General features: G+C 54.8%; 2 protein-coding genes and 1 long non-coding RNA gene across 3 annotated transcripts in view; 1 reads left to right on the top strand and 2 right to left on the bottom strand.

Annotated features, from left to right (window-relative positions):
- Nucleotides 1–25,858, bottom strand: part of LOC142047319 (uncharacterized) — a 117,350-nt gene that overhangs the window by 47,538 nt on the left and 43,954 nt on the right. The window lies entirely within an intron of this gene.
- The window catches only part of LOC116822605 (alpha-mannosidase 2C1-like), a 101,437-nt gene that overhangs the window by 36,582 nt on the left and 38,997 nt on the right, over nt 1–25,858 (bottom strand). The gene's annotated exons all lie outside the window — the stretch shown is intronic.
- On the top strand, nt 11,658–16,450 carry LOC142047279 (protein maestro-like). Its single transcript, XM_075069061.1, has 9 exons — nt 11,658–11,760; nt 12,414–12,545; nt 12,669–12,783; nt 13,141–13,296; nt 13,480–13,662; nt 14,020–14,172; nt 15,007–15,141; nt 15,658–15,727; nt 16,431–16,450. Exons 2-9 carry the CDS (start codon nt 12,415–12,417, stop codon nt 16,448–16,450), a joined length of 963 nt encoding a protein of 320 aa, XP_074925162.1. The 5' UTR covers nt 11,658–11,760; nt 12,414.

Genomic DNA, 25,858 nt, shown 5'->3' with positions numbered 1-25,858 from the left:
GGCATAGTGTGTGTTAAGTCCCCCTCTTGTCCACACAGCAGACAGCAATTGCATCTGTGGTTCAAATGGCGCAGGCCTGTGTGGGAATGTGAAAGTCAGAGCTCAAACCTCCCTGAGCGCCTGTCATGGTTTCACTTGATGGTATTGGTTTTCCTAGTCTCCTCTTTATTGATCAAGCTGGTGTATTGCGTTCACGCCGTGAGAACACAGCCTTTCCAAATGGGACTGGAGTTAGGAAATACGGTGCTGTCAATGATGATGCTCCATTCAACAAAAGGCGGGGCTCAGTCATGTGTCACTTGATTTGGTGCTGGAGGCAGACACTGACAGGTGTGAAGGGGGAGGGAGCGAGGATTGCTGCATGGTTCAGGCTGGGTAGAGAGATCTGGCTGCTGGCGGCGAGGCCAGGGGTGCCGTCTAGTGTAGGAAAGAGAGAGCTGGTGCAGGAAGAGGATATTTCCGTACTGAGACGGCTTTTCTCTGCTCTGCAGGTTTTATGGCCTGGGCTGCTCCTTCAGCTGAGCCCAGCAGCCCATGGACCAGCCCTGCCTCTCCTCCTGCAGACCTCGGTCAGGGTGGTAAAGAGGATGCAGGAGGAAGGCAGGCTGCCCTTGGCCAGGAGGTGCAGTAAGGTGAACAGAGGTGAGTCCTAGTATTTTATCCACCTGCTCTTAGTCCTTCTGTAGCGAGAGGCGTCTGCCCCCAGGTGGAGGTGGGGATCAGCTCTCTGCTCTGGTTCCGGCTCATTGCAAGGACACAGCCAGCCATCAAGGCACAGGTAGAGCTCAGAGACGAATGCAAAAGATCCCTCCAGAGCCTGATGGGGTGTCCCCCCTTTCTGTTCACAGGGTGTCAGTCAAACCTCAGGGCCACTCTACCCCAGGAGCTGCTGGCTCGGCTGCTGGTGAGTAACCCGCAGTCAGGAGGTTTCCTTATGCTCAGTGGGAAGGGGCTACTCCTGGAGTTGGCTTGCAATGCGTAGTGGTGGCTCTTCTCCTCACAGCCCCCAGAGGAGCTGGCTCATCACATTCCTCGCGGTCATTGCACATCGACCCAGCGCCTCTCGACATTTAACAGAACCAGTGAGCTCTCTGAGCGAGCCACCTTCCTGGCTCCCCTGATCCTGGGGCTGGACAAGGTCTCCCAGCACAAGTTAGTGCAGCCCTCGGACAGCTCCAATAGAAGCCAGCTGGAATGAGCCCTTAGGGACTTTTGTGCAGGCCCCCTCCTGCCCCCTGGCCTCCAGCATCCTCCCTTACCAAGGGGCAGCTGGGGATTCCCTTTATGGCCCAGCTGCCTCTTTCGGGCTGCTTCAAGCTCCCCTTGTGCAGCTCTAAGCTGGGCCCAGGATCTGACCCAGCAGCTGCCTGACAGCCTCTGGATAAGCCTGTCTCCTTTCATCTGAGCTGGAGCCAGCCCAGGAGTGAGAGGATGGAAGGAACCAAGAGCTGCTCCATGGAGTGTCACCGATCAATTGAAATATCCATCTCAATCCTATCCTGGTTGTCAGCTCCACCTCTCTGTTGTCTCCTTCCCTCCATTACTGAACTCTCCCCCTGCACCTGTAGGGAGCTTCCTTCTCACACTGCCTTGCAAGGGAGGACGACAGCCACCTCTGCCTCTTTATCCACCAGGTGCTCGGTGCGTCTTCATCCATGACGGTGCAGGTCAGAAGGGCAGCCATGTTCCTCCTCTTCCAGCTGATGAGCATGTTCCAGGCTGGCTCTGGCCGATTCTGGGATAATTACACAACGGAAATGCTCGTCTACGTGGAAGGTGAGGGGGGAGTGTCTCCCCTTGCAGGAGTGAAGGGAGGGGACACTGTGGTGCTGGGCTAGAGAGGGAGAGGCCAGGGCCTCCCTCTGAATCCAGGATAATATAATGCTGTAACCTTGGAATCAGAGAGGATCATGTCAGGATCATATCCCTGGTTCATCTAGCCCAGCCGCCCATGCCTAGACAGGAAGGATCCTTTCCAGGACCGTATCTATCCTTCATCTGATCCCTCACCCCCTGGGGAAGGATCTTGGCAAGCAGAACTTCTTGGTATTTCACATCAAGGGATCTGGGTCTGAGGAGCATTGTTGTCCATCAGTGATTTGCAAAGAGCCATGGGTCCTGGGGGCCCATGAATCGGCAGCTCCTTCGCACCCCCTGCCAAACAAAAGCCAGGTTGCAGGCTGCTCCCAAGTAGAAGGATCTAAACACAAAGGAAACTGACCTGCCCATCTCTTCCAGATCACAAGACCTGCTTCTGCCAGAGGGAGTGGGAGCAGAAGCTGCTGCAGGTAAGGGTCAGAGAAATGGAGGGCTGGAAAGGAACTCAAGAGGTCATCTAGTCCAGCCCCCCCACGCTGAGGCAGGATTAAGAGGCCTCTCAGCTGCACTGCACTGGGGGGACAGAGGAAGCGGCTGAGCCAAGCACATAAAATTGGAGAAGCACCAGGGGCAGCTCACAAGGGTTCACAAGCATTACGAGAGACGTGGAGGGTGATAGTGCACGCTCCCTCTTCCCCTCCCCTCCCCTCCCAGCTGTGGTGGGTTCCTGGCTGGAGCTATTGAGAGGACCAGTTTCTTGGCCCTTCTCATTTCTAACTGGCTCTTCTTTCCCTGGCAGTTCCTGGAAGACCTTCTCTTCCTCATCTCGGACCATACCTGGCTGGGCTGTTTCATCACTAGTATCAGGCGCCAGCTGGCCCACAGCGATAAGCGGCCTAGTGATAAGGTCAGTGTCTTGGAAGGAACTGGGGTTCAGTGCCTAGTTCAGAACAGCAGTCGCTACCCAGGGGCAGCTTGGGGCCTGTGAAGCAGACAAATATACCCAGTGGGCTCTGGGCGTGGCAGGCCATGCCCAATGCATCCAGCATGACGGTGTCTCTTTCGCAGAGCTTTCTCTACAAGTGCTGGGGCACCATGCTGATGTTATCTCCAGAAGAGAGCATCAAGCCCCAGCTATGGCGTTTGGTGGACATGGTCAATTTCCAAGAAGAAGAGGAAAGAGAGGTGAGGTCTTTGCTCCTCCGCTGTCAAGTGATCCCTCATTCCTTGTCAGTCACCTGATGCTACATGTTTATGTTCTGCCTTGGACAAGGTCCAGTGGATTGAAAAGCTCTTCCTTAGACCCATGCCCATGGCAATGACTTTGAGAGCCCATCCTGGCCCCTTGGCTTGTTGCTCAGCATTTCCAGCATCCATCTTTCTGTCTCTCAGGGATTTGCCCGAGCGCTTGGGCTGTGTGCCAGGAAACATCTCTATGAGATTTTTGCCATCCTGGAGCACTGGGAAGAGGTCGTCAGCAGGGTGCAGCTCCAGTCTTCTGCTGCTGGCTCTCTGGAGGTATGGTCCCACCTAGCATCTCTGCTCTTTCATCCATCCCTTCACCAGCCTTTGCAGGTGAAGGGACCTGCCAGGGAGGACCCTGCCTCCCAAAAGCCTCTTCAGCAAAGAGCTGAATTTCCAAGCAGTGGCTCAGCCTCCATGGAGGGAGCCCTTTCCTTACTCCTCCTTGGAGCTGCAATCACAGCACAATGGGGTGGATGCAGGGGGGAAGATGAGTGCTGTTGTATAAGCTCTCCAGGGTATCTCCTGGGGAGCTCAGACATGCTCCACGCAGCCCCATAAAGAAGGGCACCCAAAAGACACTGCCATGCCATCAGCTCCAGCTGACACATTTCTCAGCAGAACAGACCCTTGGTCTTCCCCTGAACTGGGCTATTTCACAGACCTTCCTGGCAGACTCACAAGGGCTGGCATGTCTGACATTCCCCCCTCCCCTCCCCTCCCCTCCCACACCACCACCACCACCTTCCCAGTAACTCTCTGGGCCAGTGCAGTCTACTGTAGTCCCAGTGACTTCTCAGGAGCAAGGCTGACTTAAAGCAGCTGCTGGTGCGTCCCCTTCGGCTGCCAGGTCACCTCAAGACTCCAATCCTGGGGAGCTGGGAAGGGCCTCAGAGTCCAGGCAATTCAGCTCAGCAGTGCAGCCTTTGGTTGCTAAGCAAGCTGCGTGAAAAATCCTCCCCTGGCCCCATTTGTGAGTTAGGAGCAGCCGGAGGCCATCCCTTCTCTTCACTCTTTCCTTTCAATTCTCAGATGCCAGCTTCCATCGAGCAGCTGAGAAGCCTCCTGCTTCTTACCTACGGGCACATGGTCCATTCAGTCCCTACAGATCTCATCCTAGAGACCATAGGCTACAAGATCCTGTCTCCCATGCGGAAACACTATTTTCTGAGCCCACATGTAAGTCAGAGCCCTCCCCTGACCGCCCACGCAGCACCTACCTGGGCTGTGCACAGCAGCACAGAGCTATGTCTTTGCATAAACTCAGCTCCGAGGGCTGGCCCTTTGCCCCAGGAGGGGCCGGAGACATGAGAACAGCACCATTTTCTGTGACTCCCCCATCTCGATTAGCTTCTTCTCTGATTCTAGGCCCATGGAAGCGAATGGAAGAACTCCCATCTGGGCCTTGTTAGAGTGTAACTGAGCATCACTTGGTGCTATTGTCCCAGAGACGACTGTGCCCTGTTTGGTACCTCTAGGCTTGTGCTGCACTCAGAGATGAGAAGAGAAAGATTTAGGGCCTGTTTCCCCACACACTGCAGTCAATGGGGTAGCTGGGCACAAAAGGCGCACTGAGGGATTCAGGCCCCTAGTCTGGTTGACAGGTTCTGGTGCTGAAGGGGATTTTTGAGATAACTCTAGGTTGTTTTCTTGCCATGGGAGGTTTGAGGCGACGTTCAGTCCTATACCCAATGCCCATATGCGCGTCCCAGTGAAAAGGAGAGGGGATGCTAGTTTGGTTTAATTGAATGTTTTCCTCGGAGAATGGATGCCTTGGTGGGGAGAGCCCAGCCAACTGCAGAGAGCAGCAGATTCCTATCCCAGATCAGACAATTACGACCTGATTGTCAGGGAAACTGAGCAGTCACAGGGCCCATTGACAGCTCTGGGAACTGCAAGTGCTCAGCACCTCTGGAAATCAGCCCATTCCTTGCACCCATCTCCAGAGATGTTCCCCTAGGGAATGCAAAGATGTTCCACTCTGCAAGCCAGATCCTTTCCCTTAGGCGTGAGGGCAATCCCGCCTAGGACAGCAACTCCCTTGTAGAAACTTGCCCTGTAGCCTTGTGTCTCAGCTCTCTATTGTCTGTGGCTGTTCCCTCATTGTTCTCTCCTCCTCCTGCCTGCGAGCCCAGGACCCGCTGGTGAGATCTGCGTTTGTGAGAAGCCTCATGCTGGTGGGTGAAGCTGTCACCCAAGTGAGCAGGATTCCCTTGGTGAGCCAGGACACATACTCCGTGCTGTCCCCCCTGCTGGTGAGTGAGCACGCTGGGGTCCTGGGAGGGGTCTGTAGGTCAGATGCACATGTCGGAGTAGCCGGCATTGAAGGCCATGTGCTGTGTTTGCAATCAGGTGCCCAGGACTCTATATTGTGCACTGCAAAGCCAGTGCTGATACCAGATTCTTCTGGTGCGATTCCAGCCCAAGGAATTAAATGATATTATTTTCCATTAGAGGATTCATGCTGCTTACACCTGGGACAATTCCTCATCCCACTTCTGAGGGATCTGCCCAGCACCCAGAAAGTGCCCTGGGGATTAAGTCCAAGGGTTTTTACTCTGGGACATGATCCTGAGGAGTTAACAGGCGCAGCCCTCCCTTGGTTTGCAGGAAAATATTTGACCTCAGCTGTTCAGGACTCTAATGTTCCCCGTCACGAAATCGCCTCCACCCAGATCCCCCTTCCCTGCTCCGTGGCAGATGCTGAAGTTTCCAGATGTGCCATCAGGAACTGCGAAATAGGCGCATTCTGGCCACATGGCCGCTCCCAGACTATCTTCCTAGCTCCGTGCCCCAGTGCACTGCACACTGGGACTGAGGTTCGGTGGGGGCATCAAACAGCGTTTGGAGATTCCATGTCTTGCCGAGTAACCGGGCTCCCCCAAATTCTTTTGCCTTTGACTCTCTGCTTTGCGCTGCAGGAGATCCTCAGATGCAAGGACCGGGCCCGGCTGCAGAGCCCCGACCACAAGTGTGCCCTGCTGGCCATCTCATACATAGGGTATGTCCATGGGCCCTGACTCACCTGCGGAGCTCAGCAGCCAGGGAGGAGCAGATGGAGGGAGAGGAAGTGAGGGAGGGACAAGCTGCAATAAGAACCAGAGAATGCTTCTCTCTGGTGGATCACGAATGGGCCATATCCTCCTCGGCCTCCGGGTCACTTTATCCAGCCCCCATCTCTGCATATTGCCTGGAAAGAGGGAGCCCCTCCCCTCAGCATGAAGTGCTGTGAATGGGTGCAGCCGGAGAGCAGGGTCCAGGATCATCCCCGGAGAGCAGCTTCCCCAGAAGAGCCCCTGCCGGGCCTAGGGGACATAGGCATCTCCAGACAGGACCATTCCCTAGGTGGTGTCTCTGCTGGAGATGCCTCCTGGAGCTCTGCTGCTTAGCGTGGGAGCTGTCCCTCCTGCCATCAAACTCAGTCTGACTCATGCCGGGACCTGTCTCCATTCTAATGGCCCCATCTGCTCCATTCCTTCCAATCAGGAAATTCCAGCCTCGCCTGTCTAAGGAGCAGGTGGCTGAGACCATCAGCACTTGTATCATCAGCTCCATGATTCAGCATCCAACCCTGGCAAAGCTGAGAGGGACTAAGGTGGCAGAAAGCTCCGCTATCTGGGCAGAGGTTAGTGAGGCATAGACAAAGCTGCAACTTCCACCTGCATCCTTGGCTGGGAAACTCAGCCACCCCCCCTGCTGAGTAGCTGGACCCTGGCCCAATGCAGAAAGCTACGTGTCTAGCCGAATCCAGCCCCTCAGTTTATTTTCCAAAGGGCTGGTGACAAGTGGCTATGCAGTTAACTCTGCAGTTGGGTTGGCAGGGAGGACAGCTGTAGAGGTGAGTGTCTGTGAGACTGTACAGAATTACCCTGGCCTCTTGGCACAGGGAGCTAGAACCTACACCCAGTTTACAACAGCTGAGGTTCTGGCCCAGAGCATTAAATAGCATATGGTGCAGAGGGACAGCCACACAGCCAGGCCATGACTCGCCATGCCACAGAAACAGATATTGGCTGGAGCGGGGATGAACAGCTCAGCCCATGGCAAGCCAGCAGGGTGTTGGGGGCAGCTGGAACCCCTCGAGAGGGGGAGGGAGGAGGCCTTCCCTCCAGAGCCCAGCACAGTACATGTGTTGGTTGGGAAGCCCAGGTGGGAAGAAGGTTTCTTTGAGAAAGGGCAGCATATGGTCCAGGTGAGACCCATGTCTATGTGCAGGGGAATCAGTATCATCTGGGTAAAGGGACCGCGAATACCAACAGCACCTGGCTCCAGACAGGGGGAATCCACTCATCCCCCTGCCTCGTGCACCCCACCTCCCTTGCTATTTACTTCCCTGCTTCTCTCTGCTCCAGTCTCTCCAAGAACTGCCCTGGGAGGGCCTTGATCATGTGCTGCAGACATTCCTGGAACAGCACTTGACCCCCACCACGCTACTGCATGTGTTTCTGGTATGATAAGGAGGGCCGAGGGCGAGGGACCCATTTGCACTGGCCATCTGAGGATGGGCCGGCTGCTCAGGTTCTACCTGAACCACAAGAGGGAAGGCTCCAGTTGATCCCGGGGGGGCTGAGCAGACCTCCCAGCTGCTGTGAACTAGCCAGTCCGCACGGGGCATACACCCAACCCTGGGATCAAGCAAGACAATCCTAGTCTTGCTCCAGGGGGTGTCCCTTTGGCTTCCTAAATTTGGGTTGGTACCTCTGTGCCCCTGAAGGAAACAGCCCTGAGACCCCACAGAATCAGTGGGGAGAATCCTCAAAGCGCTGAGCCCAAGACCCTCAGACATGTGCCAACACCCCCAAGACAAGAGAGGAGCGCTGAGTTCCAATATCCGGATGCGGAGGAGAAGGGGTTAAATGCTCCGTGTCCTCTCCCTGCTGGGGCGGGAAGCAGGTTCTGGGGGTTGCCCCGGCATTGCTGCCGCTTACCCGGCTTTCTCCCTGCTCCCCAGCACTTGCAGCCATGGATCTGCTCTCCCAGGGCCCAGGAGAAGACCCGAGCTGTGAGAGCCAGCGCCCGGCTCTTCATGTTTTATCGATTCAAGGCCATCATCGAGGTGAGCAGCGCACACCCTGCTGCCCCCCACCGCCGCTCCCCAGGACTCACTGGGAGGGAGGGGAGATGATACACACAGAGCTGGGCTCGCCCCACCCATGCCCTGATTTTCTGTTTGGTGGCCCATTAGGACCGAAACCCGTGACAGAGCGGGGCTACATGGCTGGGCTGCTGACGAGCCAGGCCTTTGATGCTGAGGAGGCCACTCGATACTGGGCATCTCAGGCTCTCTACTGGCTCTTCATGCCTTGCAAAGGTAAGATGGAGTTCAAGCAGTCGCCGCTTCTCAGCCTTCACAGCCCCGGCCGTTACCTAGCGAGGAGGGCTGCAGAGAGAACATGGCGCCTTCATCGCAGCCCTGACCAGAGGGGGACAGAGCAGAAGTGGGTTGGTCCTCCTAGGCTAACCTGGCATTTGCCCTTCACCAGATGCCTGGGATCATCTGGGACCTCCCCTGATCTCACCCCACCTCAACACACCTTCTACATCAGGGTGATAGGTGGGCAGTTGGCCCAGGAGCCAACTGAGAGCTCACCCCAGCTGCGGCCGGAGTCTGGCTCCTTGGCACCTCTCCCCTGGCTCGACGAGGAGGCGGAAGAATCTGGCCCGAGAGCTTTGCCTGAGCGCTGCTGGTTTCTCGTGCAGCCGTCGTGTACAGCAAGACAGGAACGGTGGTGACTGTGCTGAGCAAGGCGCAGAAGGATGCCAGCTGCAGAGAGAGCCCTGCCCATGTTGCTATGGTGAGTAAAAGAGACTGTGGCTGGAGAGACAGACACCCACGTGGGAAAGGGGGGGTTATTGTCTCCTTCCCTCGATGAGGAGCTGGCAGATGGAAATTCCGGGGTATGGGTTCCTGTACCTACTCACATAGCCCTGGGCACAGGCTGCCAGTGCCTCTATCCCCGTTCCCCAAAGAGCAAACCCATCTTCCCGGGCCAGGGCTCGCTGCTCACACTCGGCCTGTGCCTTTCCCTGCAGTTCATCGCGGAACACCTGCAGTCCCGTGACCTCATGCCCTTCAGCTTCACCCTGCTGGTGGGCCTGCTGGAGAAGGGGGAGTGTGCTGAGCAGCTGGCAGGCGTCATGGAGGCAGTGCTGAGACAGCAAAAATCAGAGCTACAGGGCCAAGTAATGGCTGAGCATTGGACATCTTGGGCAGCTCCATCTTGCCATGTGCCTAGAATTCCTGGGGCCTGAGGGAGGATGTGGAGGGGAGACATCCGTTCTCACCACCACTGATCGATGGGACCCATCCATGTCCTGTCTGCCGGGCAGACGCTAGGCACCACCCTGTAATCCTTTGTAGGCTTTGATCCCAGGAGTCTGGCATGCTTGGCTCACTCCCTGGGAAATGTGCCCTATTTCCAGACCCAACCCCCAGCTGGGGGAACAGAGCCTGCAGTGGGGTCCCCGGTGTCACTGACTCTTTGCCTAGTGGACACAGATTGATGTAGGGCATGGAAATGCATCCCAGACACTTAGATCCCACTCTGGTGCTGAAGCAGCCCAGGTGTGCTGTCACAAGGGGAGGTACAGCCGGGATATCCATCGGAGCGCACTCTGCAGGCCGGTGGTCCGCCTTACCACTAGCCCTATGTCCCTCCAAGGGAACCTTAGTGCTACAGAACTGGATCACAGGTGGAGGTTTCAAGGTACCAAACCCAGAACCCCTCCCCCGGCTTGGTCACTGGCTAGGAGAGTTTATCCATGGCCTCCACCAGGCCATGGGACCATTGACTTGTTTCTGAGCCTGACCAGCTCCTCCTGGCCCTTGCCTGCCTGCCACCCACAGCAGGGGTAGGGTCTCAGCCCCTGCTTTGCTTCCACAGGTGCAGGATCTCCAAGCTGCTCTTTCCTACACACTGAGCCCACCCCGGGGGGGGGGCGGCTGAGTGATGGGACAAGAGACATCCTCCACCTATTGGCTAGGCAGCACACTAAGACCGCAGTCAACATCCTCCTGAAGATGCCCTGGCCTTACAAACAGTGAGTGCCGACCCTGGGGAAAGGATAGAAACCTCCGCTTCAGCCTCCAAGCCTCCCTTAATGGGGTCACTCCACAGCACCATGGTTACTGCAGCACAAACCCTCCCCTTGCACACAGGCCCCCAGGGAACAGCCCTGCCCCGACCTGCGGTCACCATTAGCCTCCCTGTCCCTTGGAGGGCTCCAGAGCTATTTCTAAAACAGCTGTCACCCTCCCCCACTTCGTTCTGTGCACTACTCATCAGTCCACCCCCTTCCGGTTTGGCTGTGCAATGGCTTAGCTGGCTGGAGGCCAGAACAGTCTTCCAGGGCCCCTCACCACAACACAGACCAGGAGAGACCCCATGTGAGCAGGGTCAACCCTCTGCCAGCATGGCCCGCTGCTCCCAGTAGGTCATCCCTCCAGGATGAGGCAGGAGAGGGGCCTGCCTAACTGCATGACACCCCTACACTGAGCATGTCCCACAGGGGCACCCCCTCCCGCCAGCTGGGAAATGCCCTCTCCCCCCTGGAATCCCAGCCTGGTCCCTTCCCCATCCCCGCACACTTTTAGACACCTCATCCCACCCCAAGATGCTGGTCTTCTCTGATGCACCAGCCTGCCAGGTTCCCCAGGGCCAGCAGCGCCTTCCCTGCATCCTGCCCAGAGCCGACAAGCACAGAGCTCATTTTATAGCCTTCTCCAAACCCCCCACCCCAGAGCCATGGCGTAGCTAGACCTGGAGCCTTGTTCCTCCTGAACCCTCTGCCCCCTGCCCCATGGGGAAGGAGCTCCTGCTCTCCTTGCCTGCAGCACCCACTCTCTGCCCCCCAGCTCAGGAGATCCAGCCCAGCACCTAGCCCTAGGCCCCTCTCCGCCCCGCAAGGCTGGGCACCTCCTCACACCAGCCCCCACCCCTGAGCCTGGAGTCACTGCTTTCCGCCATGGGGGCTCTAAGCCCAGCCCCTCTGGTTCCCATCAGGAGAAGGCAGCAAGGGAGGGAAGGGGCCCCCCAGCTGGGAGAATTAAGTCTGGCCACCTCCGCCCAGCCCTTGCTGTGACACAGCACCCCCTGGCAGTGCCCAGGCAGGAGGGTATGAACCCTTTAGGACTGGCCAGGGGCTGTAGAGTCTTGAGGTCAGCCCCCAGCAGGCTCAACCTGCTGCTTCTGGCCCATCGCCCCTCAGAGGGCATCATCCCCAGTGTGTCCCAGCTGGGCCCATCCTCTGTGTTAATTCCTTACCTGCCGTCCCCCTGTCCGCCACAGCCACATCAAGGCCATCTGGAGGTTCCTGAGTGCAGACCCCATGCTGACCAGAGAGATACTGCACATCCTGATGTATGACAGCCCAGAGAAGGGCTGGGCTAACCCTGGACAGACCCAGGACAGGAGCTGCACCCAGCCAGCCCGGCTGCCCCCGGCAGTAAGTTCCCATCGCTGGCATTCAGCCCCCTTTCCTGGCTCCATTCTGCTCACGGCCACGGTCTTCTGACTGTATCTTTTCCCTTCCAGACCACATACGGCCGTGGGAGCTGATCGGGGCCTTGGGGCAAGCAGACACCCTGGAGGGACGCGAGGACGACCTGTTCGCCTCTTGCTTCCTCGCCATCGCCTGCCTCCCAGCACAACACCCCTCGGGAGTCCAGCAGGACCAGCCCAGTGACACCAGTCCACGCAGGTAATGTGTGGGGCTGATGGATCCCAGCACCCACGTAGTGTCTGTGCTAGCCCCTAGGAGGGGGAAGCTTCCTGCTTGGACCCTCGTTGTCCAGGGACCCCCAACGCCTTCGGGGGACCAAGGGTTCAGATCAGTCAGGTTTCTTGTGCTGAGGAGCAGGCAGAGCTCCCCCCGGATACTCAGGGAGCCAGAGAGCTCCTCAGAGTGGGCAGCTCAGCAGGGTGATGAGGGAGCTGAGCCGGGGGACGGGGGGAGCAGAGCTGGGGAGCAGGGCAGAGCTGGCCGTTATCTCTATTTACTGTCTGCTTTGAAGGCTTTGGGACAGGCCCGGCCTGTCACTGAGCCACTTCATCCCTTTTCTGCAATGGGCCCTGGGGGGCAGGGCTCAGAACAGCAGGGGGCACTGCCTGTACTTTTCTCCCCAGGGTCAGTTTCCTGGGGGGAGGGGCAATTTTCACATCTTTGGAGGAGAGCGAAGGTCACATCTGCAGACATCCCCCGCTGCGGGGGGAGAACCAAAGGCAGAAGTGGGGCAGCATCTACTCCCACCCTGATCCTTTCAGTGCTGCAGCAAGGGAGTCCTGCCCCCCCACCACCTCGCCCAGAGAGCAGGCATCCCCACATCACCATCTCCTGCCTCCTTCTCTTCCCAGCATGGCCGTGCAGGCCCTGGTGCGGGTGCTGCGCCTCAGGGGCAGTCAGCCAGCTGTGGAAGTAATGGACCAGGAGCAAGGCTGGCAGCTGCTGGAGAAGGCCCAGCCCGAGGGGTTCACTCTCCTTAGCAGGTGAGGACAGAGGCTGGAGGAGTCACGTTCTCGCAGTGGGGCAGAGATGGGAGGGGGTGGCCGGGACTGGGCCGGATTCCGGCATGTGCAGGGCTGTCATGCACACATCTTGTTCTGTCCCAGAGCCATAGTGAGCCACCCAAACCTGGCCCTGAGGAGCATCCCACAGCTTCTCCTTCCCAGCCTCCAGGCCAGCCAGGAGGGCGAACGCATGGCCTGCACCGCCCTGTTCGCAGAGGTGAGCCTGGAGGACCAGGGGGAAGGGTTAACCAGCCCCGGAAGATGATGTAACAGGGGCCAATAGCTGGTCAGCCAATGAGAAATGGTCCTGGTGGTGTATTGCTTGTAAATTAATCCCTCTGCTGAGGGCTCTGTGGTGGGGTTTGGGAGCACACACTAGAACCAGAGGGAGCGCTCTGCCCTGCACATATCACTTCCCTTAAGCTCAGCTGAAGCCAGCCCCTCGTGAACAGCAGTCGGTACGGATCTAAGTCACCTCCTGGGCCCTGATCATACTCCCTTCCCCTTGCTCCTGCCGGGCTAGGACCCACTAGCCTTGCCCAGCCCTCTCTGACAGCTTCTTTCTTCCCTTTAGTTCCTCGGCAGCCCCCTGCTGATGGAAAATGAGCCCAAGGCCATGCGGAAGCAGGCGCTGAAGGCCATGCTGCAGCAGATGCAGGACAGCAACATCCACATTCGTGGCAGAGTACTGCATGGCCTCAGAAACGCAGTGACCACGTTCCCGGACAAGGTGGGTCTGGAATGGCAGAATACTAGGCAGAGATGGCTGGGCAGGAAGCTCCTGGTTCCCCTTCTCCTCAGCCTATGGCTCCTATGGAGAAGACTAGGCTGTAGGCTGACTTGATCGGACTGTGGTTACACTCAGGCTGACAGATCGTTACTCACCGAGCAGCGTCCAACCCCTTCTCTGCAGGTTAGGAAGAAGCAAGAACAGATTCTGGCAAGCTTTGTCCACGCCGCATGCCAATCCTGCGACCCCTGCACCATTCTGGACGCGATGGAAGGGCTCTGCTGGATGCTGCGGGACCCCAAGGCGCCTCTGAAGGCGTATGATGCTGTTCCGCTGGCCATGCAGGCAAGAACATTCTTTGAGGATGTAAGTACCAAGCCGGGCAGGCCCCAGGGTGCTTTAGGACACCCCACAGGGGGAGATGCTCAGGACCTGCCCTCACACAGAGGGGGCTCAGTGTCTGAGGCAGGCACATTCCTGGATTTGTGGGGCAGCTCAGCTCCTCTGCCAGGGGAGGCAGGGATAGAATCATTCTTGGGCCCTGGGCCCACAATTGTTTGGCTGCCCTGGGGCCCAGCAGGAAGGAGAGGAGTTTGCAGAGAATTGTCCTGTCATTTGAACTAGCTGAAATCTTTCTGGGCTCTGCAGCTGCCAGGCTGATTCCCAAAGCATGTGAGGGCCTGAGCCTGTCCCCTCTAACCACCCTGAACCCCGTGTCTGCAGGAGAACAGCAGCCTGAGGCGGGCCTCCATAGAGCTCTTTGGCCACCTCAGCAAATTTGTTTCCAAGAGGTCATCCCTCTTTGGGGCTGAGGTGGAGAAGAGCATGGGGACGCTGCTCATCCACCTACAAGACGGGGATCCCCAGGTGGCCCAGGTGAGTGCAGCTAAGGGCTCATACGGGCAGGGGTGGCTGCTGGGAGCATTCTAACAACATGGCAAGGGTGGTGCAAACTCCCCCCTCCAAGCCCCAGATCTCTTCAGTGCTGCCCTGTGGCACCCAGGACCCCCCACTAATCCCTCCCCCACCCCCTACAGAGCTCTGCCAGCCCTCAGAGTGTAGCTGTGGGGTAGATCTGTGAGGTTTCCTTCTCCTCCTCCATTCCCCACAGGCACCTCCAGCCTCCCTGCCCAGCCAGCCTCTCCGAGGCCGTGGCTCCATTTTACAGCCTGCCCTGTTTAGTGGCCAGGGCCAGGTCTATCTCTGGCCCCTAGCAAGTGACCTAATCCAAGCAAGGCCTCAGGAAAGGGCAGGTCGCTGAGGCCGACTGGGTCTCCATTGCTGCTGCCCTGCCCTCACTTGTGTGCTAGTTCCTGCCTGGGAATGACCAGCCTCCTGCAGCAATCTCCCATCCGCCAAGTAGCAGCCCCCAATAGTGCCTGGGACTGAGGGGAGGCCAAGTACTTTGGTCACCGGGCAGTGCTGTTAACCACCCAACAGGGACCCCCAGGGAATGGCCCCTTCCCTGCTCCAGGAGTGTCCCTCTCTGGCCTCAGCACTCAGGCCTGGCTCCCCTCAACCCAGCCAAGCTGGAGATGGGGGCTGTGGGGGCCTGGGGAACAACCGTCAGGCCAGATGAGGTTCTGCAAAGAGCTGACTCCTTGCTGCTCCGGCACAGCGGAGTCTCCCCAACCCATGCAGAGCCTGTGAGCTGGCAGCCCCTTCCGCTCAGGGAAACTCACTCAGCTCCCTTCTCGCCCTCTCCAGCAGGTGTGCAGGGTGGCATTGCTGCACTGCGCACCCTTCCTGAGCTACCAGCCCCTGCGCACGTTCATGCGGAGCCAGCTGGCAGAGGGAGCAGCCCCCGCCATCTCCACCTTCCTGAGCGAAGCCTGCAGGACCCTGGTGAGTGAGGTCTGGGGCCTGGGCCCTGCAGGACTAAGGAGCGGGAGGACCTAGGCACAGAGAATTTCACTGCTCCAGGCAGGGTCGACTAACTTTTTTGCCACCCGAAGCAAAAAGAAGAGTGCTGCCCCACTGACCCCCCTGTGAGCGCCGCGCCACACCACCGAACAAAAACAACAATAAAAAAACTCTCTCCTGCTGAACCAAAAAAACCCCAAAAACCTGAGCGCCTCCCGCCTACCCCAAGAACGGCCACCCCTTACAAGGTGCCACCCCAAGCACGTGTTTGGGCAGCTGGTGCCTGGAGCCAGCCCTGGCTCCAGGGAGCCCCCCACTGACTCAGCCCCATCCCCCGCCCTTGCAGATGGCTCACCTACAACTCAGCTCTGTCCCATGGGAGGAGTCAAGGGGGAGAGGGCTCTGGCAGCCAGGGGTTCCTCACCTCCCTAGCAGGCAGCTCCCCTCAGCCTGGGGAGGATGTGTGGCTTGGGACTAACTGGGTTCTTGGCTTCCCAGCTCCAGGACTGCCCAGGGAGGCTGAGCAAGAAGGCTGCCCTGAGAGCAGCAGCTGCCCAGTGGCTGATAGGTAAGAAAAGAGCTGGAGCTCTACTTCCTGTTATCCCTCCCTGCCCCATGAGCCCAGGGCCCAGTGCCACATGCACACTGCCAATGGGGGGAGGGTCTGGCTGCCTCTGCCTGCACACAACCACACCCACCTCCCCCCACACACCTTCCCACTTCCCTGGGACAAAGCGGGAACCAAGACTCCTTGCAGCCAGATGCGGGAGGGCTCTGCGGCCAGAAGGTCTCTCTGTCCTGGCCCTGGGCAAGCCCAGCACCTGCAGCAGGAGCAGACCCGAGGGAGAGATCCTGCCTCCCAAAGGTCTCACCCTGGTCCCCCCCCAGTCCTCCCCGAGGCACTGGCCCTAGCCAGATCCCCCTGCAGCCTGTACAGGGAGGGCAGAGATTCACAGGAAGTCCCAGCCCTGTCCACCCCAGCTACCACCAGCCATGCAGACAAAGAGCCAGGGCAGCAGCTCTGCCACATTTTGCTTCATGCCAACTCCCCATGGATCTTGTGTGCACAATACCTTTCTCCTAGCCTTTGTGGGGAACGAGGCCAAAGGCAAAATGATCCCAATAATCTTGGGGACTGACTCTCTATCCAGCTCCTTCCCCTCCTCTGCTCGGATGGATTAGGGGTGGGGGACACCTTGAAGGACAGAAATACAAGTGGTGGCTGGTGCCCTGCATGCTGTTAAATAACCAGGCCCGCCTGCCTCCCTTAGGATGCATGATGGAGAATTGAAGCCAGAGAAGAGCAGGAGTCTTGGACCGCCTGCCCTGCTGTAAGTCCCAGCTGAGGGGTATTGCTGTGCTGGGAGGAGGGGCAGGGGGAAATCGGGGAGGGGTTCTAGGGGCAGGGGGCAGCAGCCACATCGCATGGTGGCTTGGAGACAGAACCCTGTTGGAGTGACCTGCAGAGTGTAGGAGGAGGGAGAAAACCGTCGGGGCTCATTCTGGGGTATCCTCTCCCCAGCCATAGTTTGAACCTCTCTGCCCCATGAGATGTTGCCATCCTGGCCCAGGCAGGAGCCAAGGCTGGTCAGCAGGCTCTGGGAGTCAGAAGTGAGTCGTTCCCAGCAGGCAGGGGGCAGTGGCAAGCAGAGAGGGGGTGGACTCCACAAGAGGAGAGAAACAACCTCCCATGGGAGACCCAGATGCTAGAGGAGACTTTGCCCCTACTCCTTCACGAGCTGCAGTGCCTGCGGCAGGAACTCTGAGCTGCCCCAGCAAAGGGCGAGGCTGGGGGTTGATCCGAGCCTTATTTGGTGCTAACTCTGCAGAACGCAGCCTGGCATATGCCAGGAAGTCGTATTGCAGACCCAGCACTAACCATCTCTCCCAAGGATTGCTGCCAGCCCCCTGCAAGTGGCAGCTCCAAGAACTCCTGCACGCACAGAGCAGCTGACCCCCCATCCCGCCTCAGCCCCAATTATGATTATGGGGATACGAAATTCTAGCTCTGAGCCTCCCTGCCTTCAACAGCTGATCATGCCCCAAAGGGCTGCGTCAGAGCTGAGGAAACAGAGCCAGCTGTTGAGGAAACACATCCCAGGGCTGGAGTATGCAGTCCAACCCCTCCCGCACATCACGGGCATTAGTTCTGTCAGAGGCTGACCCTGCCAGCTGCTCAGTAGGCAGAACCCAGCCAGTTGCTGAGCAGGTATCCCAGGCCTGGAGCTTAAATACCTGTAGAGGCGGCAGTCAGCCCAAGAAGGGTGGGCAGGGGGTGGCGTAGAGCAGTGTCCCCAACCTTTTCGTCTGGTAGGTGCCAGACGAAGGACCGTGGCAGCGGTGGAGCATCTGCCAAAATGCAGCCGAATTTCTGCAGAATTTTGGTGGCGACACCTCTCGATGATGTCGCTTGTCGGCGGCAAGCAGCGCCATAGAGAGGCGGCGCCGCCAAAATGCTGTGGAAATTTGGTGGCATTTCTGTAGATGCTCCACCGCCGGCCAGGACACGGATGCATTTAGATGCCCCTGCGGGTGCCATGGTGCCTGCAGGCACCGCGTTGGGGACCCCTGGCGTAGAGTCTCAGGCTGAACTGCAGGCTGCAAACAGAGCCAGTGTCACTTCTCACAGCCCCAGTCCACAGAGCAGGAGAGGACTAAGGCTGCTACAGCCAGAATTTCCTTCACTCTGGCTGCAGGGCCTGGGCTTGCCCAACATGTGACCCTGGCTGTCAGAAAACTCCCCAACTCCCTCTAAAAAACGATTCTCCCTCTCCTCCAATCACGGCAGAGGATAAACTGCGGGGGGGCCAGCTCTTGCTTAAGGAGGGAGAGTTTGAGCTCCTCAGATGGCTAAGATGGCTTGTGAAGAGCAAATAACTGAAGGGATATAGACAAACACAGAAGCATGTGAAAGAATGGGTGGATTCAAGAGAGCAATTAAAGATGACAAGGACTTTGCTGAGAAGCTAATATTTTTGTGTGTGCATCTTCTACCTTTATCACACAGGCTGTTGGAGCGAAATCTGTCTCAGACCGGTTCTCGTCTAATAACAGAGGTACCACTGGGACTTGAGAGAGCAGCAGGTGCAGTCCTGGACCAAGCTGATAATTTACAAAGTAAACCCCCACCACATACACTTCTTCGAGCTGGATGGGTTTCGCCCTCGTAGAAGCCCCCTGAGAGGCGATTTGACCGATCGGGGGAGTTCCAGGGCTGGGTGACCTGTTCAGAAGTGGGTCACGTGACCCCTCTAACAATTCCTTCCACCTCCCTCTACCAATGAGGAGGAAGGGCCCTACATCAATCAAACCCAACCCCACCCCTTGACCCTTTAACCCTGCCCACCTGTCACAGAAGTCCTGCCCCATGGGAATATTACTTCCGCGGTCAAGGTGACCATATGACTGGAAGTAAGGTGTGCATTATGACCCCTCTAAGAACTCCTCCAACTGCCCTTTACCAATCAGGGTGGGTTGCTTCCCCTGTAACTCCGCCGCAAGAGGAGATTTGACCAATTGGGAGGGAGTTTGGGGGTGGGGTGACCCGTCCAGAAGTGGTTCCTGTGACTCCTTTAGGAACTCCTCCCATCACCCTCTACCGATCAGGAAGGTTTTCAGCTGTTGGGGACCGTCCCCGAGAGGAGATTTGACCAATAGGGAAGAACTCGGGGGAAGGGTGGCCCGACCGCGAGTGGTTTGTGTGACCCCTCTGACAACTCCTCTCATCAGCCTCTACCAATCGTGATGGGTTTCGGCTGCACAGGACTGGCCCGAGAGCAGATTTGACCAAAATAGTGCAGGTTCTGGGATGGGGTGAACCGCCCAGAAGAGGGTGGTGTGACCCCTCTAAGAACTCCTCCCAATGCTCTCTGCCAGTCAGAGCACAGCACCATCACCCCATAACTCCCAGCGCTCGGCAGAAGAGGCCATCCTTTACCAAGAATGCATTTTTTTTGAAATCATAGAAACATGGACTCCTTCACCACTCCCCTGAGAACTTGGGCCTTTGTTATAGCCCCGAGCACCTTTGGACTTGTGTGGAGAAAACGCTACATCAGCAACAGTTCCAATGGGGGTCCTTTGACTCAAGCGTTCATGAATACGCAGGAACCCGACCCCGAAACCGAAACCCTCATGAAGCACCCCAATGAGTGTGATGGCCTCTCATTGTCCACCCCCCTAGACAATCATGGTTTGGAAGAGTCACCGGCAGACAAGGAGAATGGAAAAGACGTCGTTCAGGTAAATGAATGATTAAGAAGTGACGGTTGAGGATGGGATGTAATGGGGTTAGGAACCAACCCGGGACTGTGTGAATCTAAAAACAAGCAGTGGGTGTGCTTACACTGTTTCTTTTCTGAAAAATCTCTCAACAGCTCAACGATGCCTTTCTAGAGGCCTTTGAGAACTTACCCATTGGAAGAATGAACCAACTCAGACTCCCTTATGGCAGGGGTAATGGCGTCCATTTTTACAGGCAGCTGTAAAAGATTGTGTTAAACCAGGTGATTAATAAAACTTATTTAAATGTGTCAATATGAATGTGTCCCCCTCCATACATGTGTTAGTAAAAGACAGTACCAAGTGCAGCGTCCAAAAATTCCTCTTCTTGGCAGACATCACAGAGGGTTTTAACTCCTTGTATCTGAACACGGATATCGTGGAACACCAGTTTCCAGGGGACTTTTCTGTTCCCCTGTTATGCTGCGTCCCTGTCCAAGGAAGGAACAACGAGTTTGTCACCATCACCTATGATAAGCCTCATTACGCCCCTGTCAGTAAACACCACATCAACACCATCACCAGTGAAATAAAGATAGATCAGAAGAGACGCGTCTCATTTCGCTTCGGCAAGGTGATTGTCAAGTTGCATCTGCATCTGCAGAGAGAGCGAGGTTTCTAAAAAGCAAAACACTATTATGGCGATCTTAAAAAATTACAACCACCCCACCATCTACAGGAACTATTACAAAGCCCAGGCTGGACACGCCCTTCCTGGATATCACGGGGCTCCCTTGATGTATGGGGCTGGTGTGGGTGGAATATTTTGTAGCCTCTTTTGAAAGGCCATACTGCTTTTGAGGAGGGGGCTAGAGATTATTAAACCCCACGTAAAAACCACTGCTCAAAACATAGCTAAAAGATGTGGTTTGTAGGTCATGTCTCCCACACTCTTCTGGAGAAGGTGGGGAATACAGCCTCACAGGAAGGATCGGGGATGATGTACATTAAAAAGAGGAAGAGAAAGAGAAATGTGACACCTAGGTCCCCCAAAACCCTTTTAAAGAAGGGCTTTGACACGCAGGGCTGGCCATAAGCGAAAGTCCAAGAGGAAGCCTGGGCAAAAGAGGAGATGGTCTCTGCCTGGTAAAAGAAAGATTTTAATCAACATGGCTTTTGTTCGCTGCGCGTCTGAAGAGTGCATCAAATCTGAACTAGACTTGTTCCAAATAGCCCCTGCACAGACCAGCATCGAGAAAAGCATCTACACTGAGGTGCCACCTCTACTGGCCATTTACGGAGTCTGCCCCCGTAGGGAGCAGGGAATGGCATAGATGATATGGATTTAAACAACACACTGCTGTACCTGTGTTGCAAGATTGTAAAAGGAGATAGAACTGAACTCACCAGGGACGCCGCGGTGGGCCTGGTGAATTACCCCGTGGCCTTTATTTTCAGTCAGTTGGATATCACACTGGGTGACCGCGTCATAAGCCAAAGCAACAACTGTTATCCTTACAGGACCTTTGTAGAATCAGTGCTCAATTACAGCAATGACACTCTCGCCACGCAATTTTCCGCCGGCCTGTTTTACAAAGACACAACCAGACAATATGAAGAAATGGAGCTGGATGGAGGGTATCTAGTGCTGGATGAAGCAGCACTTTCAAGCTGCATCTCCTTCTATGCCCCTGAGCTCCATGGACTAGGTCAAGCAGCACTTTCAAACTGTTACCCTTATGTGTCCCAGATTCAGCACATCCCTATCCCCACTCTCACATCACAATTGTACTGGCAGTAACCTACTTGATGAGCAAACCCCACAGTATTTTGAGCGCTGCAGGGATCTTTAACTTAGGGAAAAGAAGTGTTGCAGTAGAGTGAATGAGGGAAGCTAGAAACATAAAGAAAGAGAGAGAAGCAACCAGCTTAACCATACAAGTTATTTATTGAATAATAGAGATCACGACACAAGGAGGGCTAAAGCAACATAACATACATAATTAAAGGTTAATACCTAAGGTAGAGAGGAAAAGAAAGAGAGAGAGAGAGAGAGAAGGGGATCTCACCGCTCCCTGAAGCTTGAACTGGTCAAGGTTCCCAGGTGATGGTGATAGTTCAGGGTCCCGAGGGCAGGAGACAGGCAGAGCCCCCAGTACGATAAGTCAGGAGATGGAGTCCCAGTGGAACTGAGGCAAAGCTTGGGTCTATGCATCAGAACACTTGCTGGAGGGCGAGTAGGGGTTTTTGTAGAGAAAATACAATGATTCAAGGGAGAACACTAGATTTGTTCCTAGGTAAACTCAAGATTCAAGGGTTTTCTTTAGGCTAGACCAGGGGTAGGCAACCTATGGCACATGTGCCAAAGTCAGCACGTGAGCTGATTTTCAGTGGCACTCACACTGCCCAGTCCTGGCCACTGCTCTGGGGGGCTCTGCATTTTAATTTAATTTTAAATGAACATACAACCATAGTTTAGTTATACATTATAGATTTATAGAAAGAGACCTTCTAAAAAGATTAAGATATATGACTGGCACACAAAACCTTAAATTAGAGTGAATAAATGAAGACTCAACACACCACTTCTGACAGGTTGCCAACCCCTGGGCTAGACAATAGGAGCTGATCATTCTTGGCTCTCGGTGTTGTTTTCTTCTGGGGAGCTCACAATGCAACTAGGCTTCTTCAGTATTTTGGACATCCGTCAAGGATTCCTTACTAGAATTGGTCTGATGACTGCTGAGCTGGGTGTGGGCAGGCATAGGTTCATTAACATCCGGAGCAGAGATTCCCATGTTGCAGTGCGTCTCTGCTTTTTCTGGTCCCAGAATTCAGTGCGGTTCTCTGTTCTCCATTCTGTATGCAAATTGAGATGTCTCCCTGTCCCATCTTTCATGCAGATGAGGCTAAGGGACTTGTCTCTGTTCTTCATTCTGTATGCTAATGGTGATGTCTTAAGATTGTCACCCTTGTCAGAAGGAGTCTAGGTGTGTCTCCCATCTGCCCTTCACTGCTCTCTGCAAGTTTTATCCTCTGATGGGTTTTGGTTTAAGCAGAGGCCGGTGGAGGGGTGTGTGTGTCTTTCACGAGTCAGGCTGGATACTGCACCCTGGTTCCCCAAGAACACAGAGCTCATTGGTATCAAGTCCCCCAGTTGATGGGCTGCTTGCGCTGAGCGAGTATACCCATCACAGCCTTATGCCGTGGTACTGGCTCTGATCTCCCATCTATTGCAGCTGCCGCATCAGTCGTTGTATCCAATAAATCAGTAGAACCAGACCAATTGCTTGTATAATTTGAAAAACAGTGATCACCACAATGTGGTGAAGCATGAGATTCAAAAGACCTGTTGCCCTGGGGCTCCACCCAAGCAAAGTCTCCCACCAAGAGTGATGGCCTGTGTTCTTACCTTCATGGCAATGAGACCCATTCCCAGTGAAATGGGGGAAACCTCCTTGTAGAGCTCAGGATCGTCATTTAAATGTTGTACAGTCCATATAGGCACAGTAAACTTAATATCACAACTACCAATGGTGGTTACAGAAACAGCAATTAATGTAAGGCACTGTGGGTTGGATCCAATGTCCATTAACCAACACAATATTATATCTTGTCCTTACACACACACATGCTTTACCAACAGATAATAACAGACCCCTCTTCCTGGATAACATCAAAGGAATAGTGAGACTTATCCCCAGGTTACCCATTCATCCCAACCCTTATCGCTAGTTCCAATCACGGGAGCGCTTAGAGGTTCAACGTGAGAGATATTCATGCCCTCTAAGTGGGTTTGAACCTCCTTCGGAGAAGTCTGAGGTTGAAGAACCAAATGTTCTTGTTGATCGAATTTCATCACACGAGGTCCTGAAACTGGGGCTCTTAAATGTCAGAGGGGAGCAAGGTTTGTAATCAGAGGGTCGAAATTTAAAACTGTTTTTTTGTTATTGGCCCAATTCCACTCTGTACAAACTGGGCTCATGAAATCCCCCCAAAACAGCAATACACCCATAGAATATAAACCAAATTGCTGGCATGAGCTTGTCACAATGTGTGCCCTTTAATGGAGCTACCCAGTCTGGGGGACCTTGCTGAATCAAGTCATGTCCAGCTAAAGTCCAGTTCAGTGGTTCCCAGTTTCCGAGGAACCGTGTGATATTGTTGCCTGCTGACATGATCAGAGACAGCTGCAGTTCACCTCTGGGTAACGGAAGTGTCTGAGTTCCAATGACAATGATGTCAAGGCTTGTGTACGGGACCTGTGAGGGGGCAGAGGAGAGAGAGAAACTTCCCACATTCCACCTGTATATACTGGGAGAATCTGGGACCACTATTGCAGAATGAAGGACTTTTCTGGCCTTTTCCTGTCTTAACATCGGGGTAGGTACTGACCAGCCCACTCGATATGTATTTTCCAATGGCTCAAAGCTGTTCCTTCTTGCTGGCCAAGAAGGGTGGCCAACAAGATGGAGAAGACAGTCTTGCGGGTCAGGTGGTTTATCCTTCCAGTCTTTGAGCCGTGAAGAATGAAACCATTTCCACCAGGGTTTTTCATTTTTCCCATTTAGAATTTCTACCTGACAAACAGTGGAGCTGGCCCAATTCACAATAGAGCAGCGGCCTCCCAGGTGTGTGTAAAGAGCTGCTTAGCAGTGACAGAGGCAGTGTTGGTTTTAGTAGGGATGGCTTCCACCCTGGATCTTTCTAAAATAAAGTCAGTGGATTTATACACAGTTGAGAAACTTTGGCAACTAGAAACTGAACCAAATTTCTCAGCACCTACACTGTTGCTTGCTACAGACAATGATTCATACTGAGCTAACGTAGGTAACTCACTTCCACACCCCTGAGTTGCAGCAAACTGCTTTCAAAAGCTAGCATGAGGTTTTATTCCTTCAGGGGCACTTTTAGGCAACAATTCATTTTCCCCAGAAATTTTGTCCTTTCCCTTTTTAGTCAGGGGTTGCTCTACAGAAACATCTTACTGGGTTTCACTTGAGTCCAGAACGACTTCTGAGACAACTAACATATCCTTAATCAGCATAAGCCAAGAGGCACATTCTGTCTGCTCCTCAAACAGAAGATTGCAGACAAACTCTCCCCCAACAGATCAACTGCCATTCTTAACATTCACAACATTTGGAATTTCCTCCCCTTTGTTTCCAGACAAACGTTTGGAGATTGAGGTAGCTCCCTCTATAGGCAAGTCATTACCCCCAACAGACCCAGGCTTAGGAACACTTCCTTCCTGGGTTTTAGCTGAGTCCAGAACCACATCTGGCACAAGTGACAAATCCTCCATCAGCATAAACTGAGAGGTACTTTCTGCCTGCTCCACAGGCAGAAGATTGGAGACATTTTCTGCCCCAGCAGTTAAACTGCTTTTTTGACTAGACAAACAGTTTGACCTTCCCTTCCTCTTGTCACAGACCCCACACATGACTGTTCACAGACAAACACTGGGAGATTGGGATGACTTTTCTAACAGGCAAATCACCACTTCCCAGAGACAAACCATGGGAGACAGTTTCTCCCTCATACCCATTGAGCTGAACCTGTTTAGTGGTGGGTCTCCCGGTAGCAATTGGGCTAACAGACCTGGGTTCCCCACTGTAGCCCTCACAGTGGGTCTCCTCCATACGTCGCACTGACATCTTGCGATCAGCTGGGAAGGCCCATGGGGAACCGGGCACCCCTACTGATTGTCAATCTCCCAGAGCCTCCACTCAGAAGAGGGGACAGGGATCTGGCTTTGACAGGGAGTGGGTGTGGGGGATGCCCTCCATACTGGGGCAGTGGGTTGTGGGGGAGATCCCTGCATTAACCCTGTTTTCCACATGACCTGAGATAAAGCATTAATCAGGATGCTGAGGGTCTGGCGATCATACTTTCCCATATCCTCCCCTAAATTCACCAGCTCCTTCCAAATCATGTTCCTAAGGGTCTCCTTGGGTGGGCGCTGCCCAGGGTTGTCAGAGATAGGGGAATTAAGATTGGGAGGTTGCCTGGCAGAGTGAGGACCATTATTTGTAAATGTGATAGCCTGCATGGGCTCTGAGATGGTCTTTTTGCTGACTTGTTTTTTTAATCCTATTCGTATGCATATACCATTTTTGTATTCAAAGTTATGAATGTTATGAACATTGGCTGTGTACTGGCTTGATTTTTAAATAACCTTAGTAGAGCATTTGGTCAGTTCCTGGAGAAAGGAATATTGAAATTAAGTACCCAATCAAGAAACACTTAAAGGACAATGGATCTTGGAATGCTCCAAGCCACATAAGAAGTCTACTTGAGGACGTTCAAGGTAGCCTGTGAACAATGGATGCTACCTGTAAAAACTGTGAGTCATGCATGGACATGTGACTTGCCCAGGTGACACCAAAACTCCATCTTGGAGCTGGACTTTGCATAGGAGTGAGGAAGGGGATCTCCACCCAAAAGAGAAAGTCTATTTAAACCCCTAGGAGACCCC

This window comes from Chelonoidis abingdonii, chromosome 9 (genome assembly GCF_003597395.2).
Source record: "Chelonoidis abingdonii isolate Lonesome George chromosome 9, CheloAbing_2.0, whole genome shotgun sequence".
In the NCBI taxonomy this organism is placed as follows: domain Eukaryota; kingdom Metazoa; phylum Chordata; order Testudines; family Testudinidae; genus Chelonoidis; species Chelonoidis abingdonii.
This window is presented reverse-complemented; position numbering and strand designations above follow the sequence as displayed.

Excerpts from the sequence above, each read along its gene's own strand:
- LOC142047279 (XM_075069061.1), top strand. The coding sequence starts at position 12,415 with ATGGCCGTGCAGGCCCTGGTGCGGGTGCTGCGCCTCAGGGGCAGTCAG. Across the intron at positions 12,546-12,668 it reads GGGTTCACTCTCCTTAGCAG|AGCCATAGTGAGCCACCCAA; the intron begins GTGAGGACAGAG and ends GTTCTGTCCCAG. Across the intron at positions 15,142-15,657 it reads GCGAAGCCTGCAGGACCCTG|CTCCAGGACTGCCCAGGGAG; the intron begins GTGAGTGAGGTC and ends TTGGCTTCCCAG.